The 13,003-nt window shown below is 46.1% G+C and overlaps 1 protein-coding gene across 1 annotated transcript in view; it reads right to left on the reverse strand.

The window, feature by feature from the left end:
• myo18ab (myosin XVIIIA b) overlaps positions 1-11,639 on the reverse strand; it is a 59,781-nt gene extending 48,142 nt beyond the window's left edge. Inside the window, 8 exon segments of the mRNA XM_084673815.1 lie at positions 578-643; positions 1,888-2,028; positions 3,224-3,286; positions 3,512-3,595; positions 4,734-6,074; positions 8,256-8,299; positions 8,977-9,247; positions 11,486-11,639. Of these exon segments, the coding sequence (XP_084529941.1) occupies positions 578-643; positions 1,888-2,028; positions 3,224-3,286; positions 3,512-3,595; positions 4,734-6,074; positions 8,256-8,299; positions 8,977-9,016 (1,779 nt within the window). The 5' untranslated portion in view covers positions 9,017-9,247; positions 11,486-11,639.
• Between the last annotated feature and the right edge of the window lie 1,364 nt (positions 11,640-13,003).

The following is a 13,003-nucleotide window of genomic DNA, read 5'->3' on the forward strand; positions in this document are numbered from 1 at the left end:
AAACACACATGGTAGGGCGAGGTAACCATAATCAGGGCCAAAAACACAAAGTGTGAATCATAAAAACACAGATAACAAACATACACAGTGGAAAACGGAGGAGTGTGAGAAAATAGGGCTTCCCAAAATGAGAATGATATTGTACAGACTACACTACTCTAATGGTTTTCTTGTTTTTTTCCATTTCCCCACCAGCAGTCTGCCATCATGCATTGATGGGATGAAGGTGAAGCGCCCTCTAGAACAACTGGATGAGCGCTGCACCAAGACAGGACATAATCTCATAAGAGTTTCAGCAGTTAAGTCTCTTTAAAGGGCCCAAAAAACTCTCAAGACCATTGGTTGCATTATGGAAGTGTGAAAAAATATAGAAATATCTCATCTCAATGAATGATCATGTCTTCATTGGCAACGTGAGGAGGGTGAGGGGAGAAAGACGGGCACGGCAAAAAACACTGACAATACAACTGCACACAGCACTCTGACGGCAGTGGAGGCGGTGGGGGTGGGGGGTGGGAGTGAGGTGACAGAGTCTAGGATGGTGAATGACACACAGCCACGCGGGTACAGGCCCAACCTTGGGTTGTTGGGCGGCGGCGTGAGACGCCTGCAGGATGGCCACGGGGTCCTCATCCACCTGTCCCTGGAGGACGGCAAGCATGAGGAAGAAGAGGAGGAGGAGGAGGAGGAACATGGGGTCATAGGTCACAGTTAGTAATGAAGAACAGAGAAACAAAGGGCGTACCACCGTATAAATACTAACAAGACATCACATGATCACTATCCGTTAGTGTTTGACCAGCCGCTGTGAGGGGCAGTGGGATAGAAAGGGGGGGGGGGGAGAGGTAGCCTGGGAAACCAGTCGCATCTGCCAGCTCGTGATTTATTTGCTCTGACAGATGGGTCTGGCCACTCTACCGTTCAAACTGATTTTCCTCCGATCGGAATCTGGTCAGGCCAATCACAACCAGACTAGGGAGGAGATGGGGAGAGGACACAAAGGCACAGTGGTCTTCCTGTTGGAAAGAACCTCCATAGTCTTTAACTTTGTAAACAATTTATATAAGTTCATCATGAGTGGTATATAGAGCTGTACAATTACATTATGTTATTAACTCTCTCAAAATAGTGCTGATGCGTCATGTTACGACAGTTATCAGACTGGAGTTGCCAGAGGGACAAGGTCAGGAATCAAATCTGTCCAACAAATAAAGTGGGGCTGGATGGACAAGTGTGGGTATGGAGGGATGGAAGCCCCCAATGATGAAGAGGTAAGGCTCTATGTTTGTGAGATGAGCTAATGCAACATTACGTAGAGTGACACAGAGCAATGAAACATGAACACTTGACACTCATAAATCACCATTGGGCCTCTGACCAGACACGCTCTCTCTGTCTGTCTGTCTCTCTCTGTCTGTCTCTCTCTGTCTGTCTCTCTCTGACTGTCTCTCTCTGACTGTCTCTCTCTGACTGTCTGTCTCTCTGCCTGTGTCTCCTTCCACCAACATTCACCCTTACAGCCACTTGCTGGGGCAATCTTGCTAATGAGGTCACCAAACTTTGCCATGCAGTAAGAAAAAAGAACAGTGTAATGCAATGTGTTACTAAAGGGAGGTTCGATTTGGATTTACATGCAGGTCAATGTTTGTTCCACTTTCCTTAAAACATTTTGTGTTGTGTTTGACATCTGCTTTTACCAAGGAGGACACAGAAAGGTTAAACGAGGAGCAAGTTCATCAGCTAAATGGGAAAAAGCTGAACAAAAGACTATATGTATACTGTCGTAAGTCAACTGAAAGCATGTAGACGTCATGAAATAGGCAGTACAAAGCACAAAGACCAAAAGCAGCCGAAAGGAGGGAGGTTAGAAGAGGAATCCAGGCTTACGCTCCAACACGCCACACGAGCACAAACTCCCGCCAGGACTCCAGAGGGGGCCCCTGCGGGCCACCGTACCTGAGGAGGGGCTGAGGAGGCCGAGGCCGGGGCCTGAGATGTGAGGACTGGGGCAGTAACCACAAGCTCCAGCTAGTAGCCACACAACAGCCACAGAGACAGCCGCAGCAAAGAAGCAATGAGAGAGAGCAAAAGGGAGAAATGGAGAGAAAGAGAATGGAAGAAATACAGCAAGAGGGAGAAGGAGAAAGAAGGGAAAGAACATGAAGGAGAGTTGGGGGGGGGGGGGGTGGGTGGGTGGGGGGCAAAGATGACAAAGAGACAAAGATGAGAAACGTAATAATCCAAAGCATGGATTCAAAAATCCAGTGTACAGAGCATGAATAAGAACAGAAAAAGCATACATGTAGGCATATCCAACGGAAAATGAGCACCTGTACATAGAACAAAATGCATAGCTACAGATGTGGGTGTTTGGAGTGAAGGTGTGTTAAATTGGTTGCATAAGAAATGCAAAGATGAGGTTGGACTGACAGACATGCAGGCGCAGAACACACTACAACCTGTATCATAGGTTCAATTGCAAAAAACGTCATAAAATACCAAGTCCAGCTATAGGCAAAAACATAGATGGTCAGAGGGTTTGGATGACAGTTGCAGATGCAGTTAATTGAAAAGAAGAAGGCATCTCTATACTGGCAGTATTGATATGGGGCTAGTTATTATTTTCATCTGAGTGGAATAAAGTGCAAGATTGAAAAAGTGAGACACACAGAAAAAAGCAACAAAGGGAAAGACGTCCACAACTCACAAGGGGTTTAGGCAAGAGAGAGGTAGAGAGAGAGTGTGTATGTGTGCGCTGGGGAGTGTGGGTCATTCCATGACAGGTCACATTGGCCCAACACCTGTTCACTGCACTCGGCTCCTCGGCAGTGTAGCCATGAGGCGTGACACCAGTGCACAGCCATCCCTTTTTAACACTCTCTGCAGTAAGTTAACCTGCAGCCCTGCTATTCGAAACATGCAAGGCATGGAGTGCTGAAGGCATAATGACTTGGCCCATGTGATTTGTTAATGATTTTAAGTGACCTGTCAGCTGTTAGCCCTAACTACCCTACTCCTTGAGACAACAAAGAGAGAGAAAAAGAGCAAAAAACCATTGTGAGAGAGACAGAGACACACAGAGAAAAGAGAGAGAAAAGGAAAGAAAGAAAATGATGTATGAGAAGAGAGAAAGAGATTAAAAACAGAGATAAAGGCATAAGTAGCAAACTGAGAGCCCAGACAGACAGTAACAGACACAGACATGTTTGGGAGCAGTCATTACAGGAGCGGTGAAGATCCTCTCCAGGCGTCTCTGAGCCTCTTCAGTGGGACTGAGCGGCTCCTCCTACAGGTCACATCACCAGAGGTTGAGTCCCCAACAAAAAGCAAAGCTACTAAAAGTGTACAAACAAAGCGCTTCTACCACTGCACAGCAAGTGACATGTAGGCTTCTTGGTTGGAGAGAGCTGAACTGTCGCCATGCCTCTCACTCACCATAATTAAAACGACTATCACACAGCCATGCAGAAAAGTGATGGTCATCCAACTGGTGCATGAAACATATACACACCATCTTGATTACAGTGGGGGTGCTCTTGGAAGAAATGTTCACAGAAGGAGGTTTCTCAGAGAAGAGGTGAGAGGGTGCCTTAACCTTCAAACAAAACCACGTACACACCAGTAACACACACACACACACACACAAGCATAACCACACAGAGACACAAGTTCCCTTAGATTGAAAGTGATCCAACCATGCAGACCAAACCTCAAACCAAACCATGCTTTTCCTTTTACAGCAGCGACATCTGTCATCAGATACATAAAACATTTCTAACCATTTACATGGTTGAGCAAAGTCAACTTGTACTGGTTTAAAACTAACAATACACAAGCAAACGTTCGTATCCAGCAACTAAAAGAAAACTCCCAAAGCCAGTGTAGCGGTCAAAGCCAGCTTGTGGTGGGGCTTTGGGGTAAACAAAGACCCTAGGAGGCTTGGGTAATTGCGAAAACTCGGCAAGAGGCAGTGAAGCGCCTAAGCTTTTTACCATATCTGCCATCTGTAAAGTTTGTCGATAGTTCTGTTATCTCAGTGCCTAGCCACAGCAAGCTGCAGGGCCAGCTTTGAACTCTTATTCCAGAAAACAATGGTGCCATCGATAATTGGTTCAGCAGGGCCTCCAAGGAACCCCACGCAGACAGTGACAGCGCCACATTGCACCAGTTTTTACCTTCTCTCGACAGTCCCATTTCCAAGCCTTAATAAACAACGCTTCAGATAGGAATGTCAGCGGGGTCTTGTTGGGCAAAGGCTGAATGGAAAACACTACTTAACTTGTTTATTTTGATAACACTCAGCAGCTTAGCATGTCTCTGAGGAGACGTTTGAGACAGAGAAGCTGCATTTGATGAGACTGTCCCCAGGAGAAGCTCAAAGTTTTAGAGAGAGACAGAGCTTGTGTGTGAGCTGGGAAACACAACAAAAGCTTAGTCTCATGAAATGTTGGCCTTTAAGGACAGAAAAGCTTGCTTGGAGTACTGGAAAATATACGTCCAGTAAGGAATTTCAGAGCAATTTGGCAGCAAGAGCAACTAGAGAAACCCAGAGAGACAAACTGGTTGTCAAGTTCACAAATCAAAAGTGATATTAGTCAAAGCACACAAAGCATCGGTTAGCATGGATATCTGATAAGTGATTGTAGTCACACGCGTGCATCACATTGTCTGCATCCAGTTTACAAAGCACAGCTCAAAGTATTGTCTGTACATGCCAACTGTGGTTACTGTACCTCCGTTTTCGTCACAGGTTGTTGTTTAGGAGCGGGAATAAATCCAGGTGGGGGAGCAAAAGGGTCTGTCTTGGGAGGGGGGGGGACAAAGCCAGTGGGAGGGGAGATGGGTGTGGATTTTGGAGGACCTGCTGGCAGTGAGGGTGGTAAGGATTTGGGGACTGGGGTGGAACTTTGAGGGATGACAGTAGAAGATTTAGGTGACAGAGTTGAGCTTGAGGGAGGGGTGGCTATAGAGGATTTGAGGGTAGGTACAAAACCTTTAGGAGGAGAGAGGGGGGCTGACTTTGGAGGGGGGACAAAACCTGCAGGAGCAGACAGGGTTGAGGTTTTCGGGGCTGGTTCAGAACCCGCAGATGGGGATGTGGGAGGTGGCACAAAACCTACGGGAGGGGAGAGGGGTGAGGATTTGGGAGGTGGCACAAAACCTACGGGAGGGGAGAGGGGTGAGGATTTGGGGGCTGGGATGAAACCTGCAGGCGAAGATTTGGGAGGCGCGATAGTAGCAGCTGTAGCAGGGACAGAAGAAACTGGAGCCTCCCGCTTTAAGACGGGCTCTGCCTCCTTCGGCTCAGGCTTCACCTCAGAGATCTTTGGGCTGTCTTTTACATCCTCCTTCTCTTTCTTTTCCACCTGCTCAGTTTTTTCAGGCGGCTCGTCCTTGCGTGTGCGAGGGCGGGGCTCCCTGGTCCTCCCGCGCCCCATGAGGCTTGTCAAGCCTGCCGATATGTCGTCTTTGTCCTCCGTCTTGATGCTGTCGTGCTTGAAGGAGAACGAGGGAACTTTGGGGCCCTTGGGTACCGAAGCTAGCGCCGCAGCCGGTTTTGGTGGTTCCGTAAGCGTTTTGCTGCTTGTTATTTGGGCGTGCCCAGTGGGACGCCTGGCATCCTCTTCCTCCGTAGGCAGCACCTTTCTCACCACACGGCGTACCACCTTGACCACCTTCTTGCGGATGAGACCTTGGTCGTCTGGAAGGTCCGGCTGGCTGATGCTGGCGCCCGCAGGCTTAACATTTCCGTTAGCACTGCCGTTGACGGCACTACCGTTCACTGCCACGTTGTGTTTGCTTTCGCCGTTCAGCGCCGGCTCTGGGCTCATGGGAGCTCGGGCAGGCTCAGGACTCTTATGCCTCTCGGGCATCCTCAACTCGGGCTCCAGGCTTTTGAAGCGTTCGGGCACCTTGACAGGTGAACGGACCCTGGGTGGTGACGGGCTGTGAACCCGTGAGCTGGGCTGTGCGGGAGCCAGCGGTTGTGGGCTTTTAGCACGGAACAAGCCCTTGCCAGGATCCAGACAGGGAACAGACTGAGCTCGGCTACTCATGCTTCCATCGCTGTCTGACTACTCACACAGTGTGGGAGACAGAGAGAGCATAGTATGAAGAGAAACCAACAAACATTTATTCTCTTCACGTCTGTAAAAACATTTTAAACAGCCATATAGTCTATAAATAACAAGGTACCCAGCTCTTGCACTTCATTTAACAGGTTATCTGTATGAAGTTAGGGTCTGCTATGTTTATCAAATTGTCTTCCTAGTGAAGCACTAGTGAAACACAAATGTAGCAGTTCAGTATTTTTTACACAACTGTAATTGGCCAGCTTTCTTTACAACAACCAGTTAATCTGAATTTGTCGTGGTCTACTGATAGCAATCTTGTCCATGCATTATTAAAAGAGACTGGATGCAACTTAATAGCCCAACTCCCTCACAGGGCCTATCAGCTGTTACGCTAACATCAGAGTTAACAAACAGTGCAGACCTGGAGAGATCCTTATACAGTAGAGGGTTGAATTCTACTGCAGGGTTAGAAACTTTAATTAATAGTAATTAAAAGGGACCACAGGTTGCTGAGCAAAATCAAACCTTGCTGTCACTTCCCTGCTTGGTCAGAAACATAAATCATATAATACATTTCCTGAAATGTCAGACCGTATAGACATTGCAATCTCACAAGTCATTGACACTGATCTTCAACTGGAACAAGGGTTTGGGTAACCTTTTTGGACAACTGTTTGGTTGCCTTGTAACATGTCAAACTACTGTACAGATTTGGACCCACATTACCTCAACGCTGATTGGTGCCACGGTAACCCCACCTAAACCTAGCTTCCCCCACTGGTTTACATGGAAGCAGTTTAAACTGTGTTAGTTGGGCCTACAGCACTGTGCATCCAGCCAGCTGCCACATGTCCGACCAGCTCCTGAAATAGCTCGGGGTGGGTTCATCTGACGCAAGGGAGTTGGAGACTGAGATAGCAGAGGTGTTTATGAAAGCTGACTGGACACCTCTACACTGTCCGGGCCTGCCTCAAATGAATGTCTTGTCCTTGCACAAGGCATGTGCAGACACAGTACAGAAAGTACACAAACGGTACAAATACTAAAGGTGAAACGTGCTTCACTTTTCTTCAACAAAAAGACACACATCTCCCTGATCTCACGCTCCCAAGCCACTAACCACTCAGTCAACACACTTCATCTCACGAAGAACGTCGCACTTGCATTATCTCAACCTGGAGGTCTTATCACCAAACAAACCAAGTCTGGTGTTTCGGTACATGACACTGCTCCATGAGGGCTTGGCACTATCTCTAGTCCAAGCAGGGGGATCAAGTCCTGGGGAGAAGGCCTCTGGTTTTTAGACCAAGTTACTTGGCTATATCCCTTTCTGTATGCACTGCTGCACTGCCAACATTAAAAATACACCGTCCTCTTTTACCAAGCTGTGCTTGTCTCAGCACAACAATGCCTACAGAACCTACAATGGCGTACGCCAAGGTAAGCTTTGAAGAAAAACCTGCTTATTAAAGACGCAGTAATCATAACTCTGCCGATACACAATCACGCACCAACTATACCAATAGCACAGTATCTATTTGGAAAAATGCACTTCAAACATCACATTTTATGGATCAGTAAAGTTAGGATTGCAATGGTCTTTTTGTTTCTTGTGAGGGTTTTCACAAACCTTAACTTACCACATTATAAAGCAGTAGGCTATTTTGTTTTAATGTATATAAATCAGAACATTGCCAGCATAGGCAGTGGACAGATTTAGGTAGAGATTTGGGTAGTAACGCCTCTAATCTGAAGATGGCAGTTTGAAAGGATTCAAGTGCTTAGAAAAGCTCAGTCAATTAGAGAGTGAGATGATCACAGTTAATGCTTGAATAAGCTCTTAAATAAATATACAAACACACACACTCAGCCTATTTGTAGATCCTAGGGGCAAAACACTAGTACAAAGCACAGATACAAATTATTTTTCTTCAGGAAAAACTCTCAGTGAAATTACTTCTAGGATATACTGTATAAAATAACTATAATCTTCGACTTTCCCCTTCCATCCCCTCACTCATACATAGAATGCACCAAGATCCACAAAACCATAGTCTACATGAAAGGGCAAAAGGTATTGACAGCCATGTAGTGATTTCAAAGCCCAGAAACCTGTGTGCCCTTGTGTCACCTTTGTCCTTTAGGAGTTAGTGGTTCGCAAGTCAAAACAATCAAACTTACACCCCCATTTGAACTCTTGGCGCCAGGCTTGGCATCTTCTTTAACCTGAAGAGTTTGATGTGGAAAGGGAACGGAGGTCAAAACCTTGGCAGTCCAAACAGTGCACTCGATATGTAGGCTACTCACTGCACAACATGCAAACCCAAACCATGCAAATAGGATGTGTGGAAATCAAAATCACAAAGACAAATGTTTCTTTTTTTCTTTTTTTATCAGTCAATAGAAAGACCCTTGCCTTTGCAAGGCTATCATTGTATCCTGCTGACAGCCCTGGTCAAATAGGGTTGTAAATTATTTTTACCATTGATTTCCTATTCATCATTTTTTATTTTGGGCAACTGGAGGGGTCAACTTTCTGCGGACCAACTGTGCGTGTCTGAGTGTGTGTTTGTGGTCAACTAAATGGCAGTCTTTCAGAATGGAATAATGGGACATCTTGGCATAGAATTACAAGTCCATCTGACACAATATCAAGAGGCTTCTGAGGTTTCTTCTACTGAGGTAACCCCTCTGATAATAGATCGTGCTCACTCAATAACAGTTACTTTTAGCAGTCAAAAAGGTGTCGCTGTGCAATCCGCAAACACTCGCCATTAGACGAAAAATGGCCGCTGGTTTGTAGGCGTGAGGCATGCGAGGCGTCCCAGTTTCAAAGGCACACGCAGATGTTAAGCATAACCCCACTCGGTGCAGTGTCACGTAGAATATGAAACGGGACTTTCCTTTTGCTCCCAGAAGGAAAAGCGTGATGAGAATGCCATGCTGGCTTCTCTCCTGTCATGGGCTGAGCTGGGTGAGGGGGGTGGTTCAGAGACAGGGAGAGGGAGAGGGGGGGGGGGGGCTCGGGGGAAGGTGGAGACAGACAGAGAAGTGCTTCACAGACGGATGGATGGAGAGACAGATGGGTGGATGAATCGCAGAAATCGCTGGTTCTTCCTTAAAACCAGAAGAAGAGGAATGCCTGCTTGTTGATGCTGGAGAGATGAACAACTCTGAGATACAGAAAGAGGCAGAAGACATGGAGGTTACAAGGGAGATCAGGAAAAAAGGGAGAGAGACTTCAACAATGACACAAAAACCACATGTGACTTCAATTCAAAGAACTGATGGCAAACAGACCCACAACCGTCACAGACTGGGTCATTAGGCGTAAATGTCATCATTGGTGACACGCCACCCACTTCACTTCCTAAAAGTATGTCACGGAGGTGTTTACAACACTGTAAACAAACATGTAATACAACATTCCACTTTCCAAGCATGCTCTTGCGACAAGCCGATTTCTTAAGCCGTCAACGTCACTATGCCACAGCTGCTCATTGGAAGGTGAAAACAGGAGCCTTTTAGGAAGGTTTCAATATGGCGGTTTACCATGTGAGCCCCTTCTGTTATCTCCACCTGTTTCACATGGTGCCACGTCTACCCCCTATCCAGGCCCAGGTCCAGGCCCGTCTGTCCTCTGTAAGGAACAGCCTTGCTCCCAATCCCCTCTCCAGAACACAGGCTGGGGTCAGAGTGTGTGTGTGTGTGTGTGTGTGTGTGTGTGTGTGTGTGTGTGTGTGTGTGTGTGTGTGTGTGTGTGAGACTGCAGTTATCAGTGGAGGCTTTTTTTAGAGGAGCAATGAGGATACAAGCCAACATAGTCTGGTTTGCAAGGGAGTGAATCTGGGCCACAGCAACACACACACACAAACAAATAGACTTCATGTCACACCCAGACCTGTGTGGGGGCCATCTCTACCTGTAACCCTTATGTGGACACCCTCAAGGTAGCAAATGTAGCTCCATCTTTAATGTTGTCCCGTGTGTTGAGAACCAGAACACAACAACAGGCTGGCATATAGTACAACAACTCAAGGGAAAATGTAATACCCACTAAAACCAAAGTACTGTAGCTACTGTCTATGACAAACAAGATAGGTTTACAATAAAAAAATTAAAAAAATCAACAGGTATTCAAATAGTATACATTAATACAATTATAAGGGGAATACATTATAAAAGGGAATATAAATGACTTGGCTTACACAAACTACAAACATTTCAACAACAACAACAACTATGTTGAGCAACCCCTAAGCCGACCCCACACGCAGCCTACAGCTCAGATACACACACAGTCTTCAGCTCATATACACACGCAGTCTTCAGCTCAGATACACACACAGTCTTCAGCTCAGATACACACACAGCCTAAAGCTCAGATACACACACAGCCTACAGCTCAGATACACACACAGCCTACAGCTCAGATACACACACAGATACACACACAGCCTACAGCTCAGATACACACACAGATACACACACAGCCTACAGCTCAGATACACACACAGCCTAAAGCTCAGATACACACACAGTCTTCAGCTCAGATACACACACAGCCTACAGCTCAGATACACACACAGTCTTCAGCTCAGATACACACACAGCCTACAGCTCAGATACACACAGATACACACACAGCCTACAGCTCAGATACACACACAGATACACATACAGCCTACAGCTCAGATACACACACAGATACACATACAGCCTACAGCTCAGATACACACAGAGGCAGCAGCTCGAAACTCAGAAGGGAAGTCCACTCACAGATGGTGTCAACCACAGGAAATACAAATGAACTTTTTGAAATTCGAAAATAAACATCAACGTGTTTTACTTTTCTTTTGAACATCATCATTACACTAGATTAAGTTAACTTCTTTAAGATGACATAAAAGTTTGGCAAATGAGGAAGCAGAAAGTGAAATCATTGTATTAAATGAAACCTGTGAGCTCATTAGAACTACATTCAAGTTAATGGACTGAAAGTAAGAAACCACTGAGCTAACTGGAAACTCAATTTTCCATCAGTTGAAAGGCTACAACAAAAAGCTTCCTTTAACACTTAGGCTATTTCAACAAGCGCCCGCAAAAGTAGTGCCAACCCAAAACAACTACTCCCTTCACGCCCCTTATTTCATATACCGACAAGTTCAGGTAGATGGAATAAAGTGTTTCAAACTGAACCTGGCTGTTAGCATACAGAAGCTAGTAAAAGTACCATGACTAGCAGGCCCCCTTGACTCAGAGTAGTCAGCACTAAAAATAGTGGCATCAGCCATGGGGCCCAGTGGAGACACACTTAGGCCATGCACTTAGCTCACAGATTCCTCCAGTGAAGGCAAAAAGAAAACCAAATGACTACCCTAGAAAACTAAATTACACCCTTTATCTTTTACCTGCTATCCTCTGCACAGGAGGGGGTGGTGCAGTATAAGTTTGTTCCTTGTAGATCCAATACGACCTAATTGAAGTAAGTCCAAGGCGAGACCAAAGCAGAGTGAGCAAATGAGCCGGTAGACTAACGTCACACACACACTTGATGTGCGGGCACAAAGGAGCGCAGGATCACATTTGATAGGCTAGCTATTCCTGACAACCAACAGATAGACGAGGGCTGGGACAGCTGTCGCGATATGAGAGTCCAGGCTGGGTTAAAAATAGGGGCCCCCCACCCCTAGCACTCCCACCCGCAAGAATTCAGACCGGCAGGCCAGCCAGCAGACCCTCTGCTGCTGCCTTGTCCTGTCAGCTGCTCAGGTGGAGTGTCACTTGCTATGTGTGTGTGTGTGTGTGTGTGTGTGTGTGTGCGCTCGGGGCTGAGCCTGAGTGTGCATGTGCGAAAGCCAATGTGTGTGTCAATGATAGTAGCAAAATTAAGGCAAGCTAAAAGTTACCTGGTTCCAGAAGTTTCTGTGAGTATTGGAGCTTGCGGAGACCTGCATGCTTTCGCGGGTGAGTCGCAACCGAGAGTGAAGCGTTGAGATACAGGGGAAATGGAAAAGAGAAACAGGGGTACGATAACACTAAAACAGGAAGTTGCGAGTTCAGACCTGGTCCGTTCCTCACAGAAGAAGGCTGCGGTATGTCTGCACTGCTCTATGGGTAAACTACAGTGGCCCTGTTCAGCCTCTCTTCAATCCTCCCTTTAGATCAATGCTACATGCTGAAGGAAGGAAAAGCATGTGCTGAACTAGCTGATGCCAATCAAACCTGATGAAATCCCGATGGTAGTTCCTCTTTCTCTCTACGTAGCTCTCAAATAGAACCATCCCTTAAACACTGTATGAATTTCCTTTGAGATTAACAAAGTGAATTGAATGAACTAAAATTCAGTTCATGCCATACAAAAAATGTCTTGTGTTTAAAGATCTTGTTTATACTATTAGGCCTCCTTTCTAATAACAAATTAATTGTAGCTACTTTAAAAGAACAGTGTGTGACATTGCATAAGCTGTTTCAACACCAACAGAACCAAATCATTCAATGCAATTATCCTCTCACACAGCAAAAACACAAGCCCGAGGCTACACATTGTTGCATCAACTGCCAACTCAAACATCACCGCTAGAGGGTGACTACAGCTCCACCATAGCTACGAAAAACAAAATGTGCATTGTGCATTTCCCATACACAAGAGGGAGCCACAAGACTAGATTTGACTGTCCCTCCTAGCACAAAGCCCTTTCTGTATTCCGTCATGTAAACAAATCATTATCACTTTCTAGCGGATGACCAGGATATATCAGGTCAAACACAGCATACGGACCACAGCATGTCTTCAACAAAGCAATTGTTAGATCCCATTTACAGTGAGAGCGGTTGGGTTAAGGAAAATATGTATTGTGCAGGCGAGGGTGGGGAGGGTGATTGGAGAGGGCCAGGCCAGAAGGGAGTGGCAGTGGGATAGAGGGTGG

This window comes from Hypomesus nipponensis, chromosome 15, assembly GCF_054491055.1.
Source record: "Hypomesus nipponensis isolate SF chromosome 15, ASM5449105v1, whole genome shotgun sequence".
NCBI lineage: Eukaryota > Metazoa > Chordata > Actinopteri > Osmeriformes > Osmeridae > Hypomesus > Hypomesus nipponensis.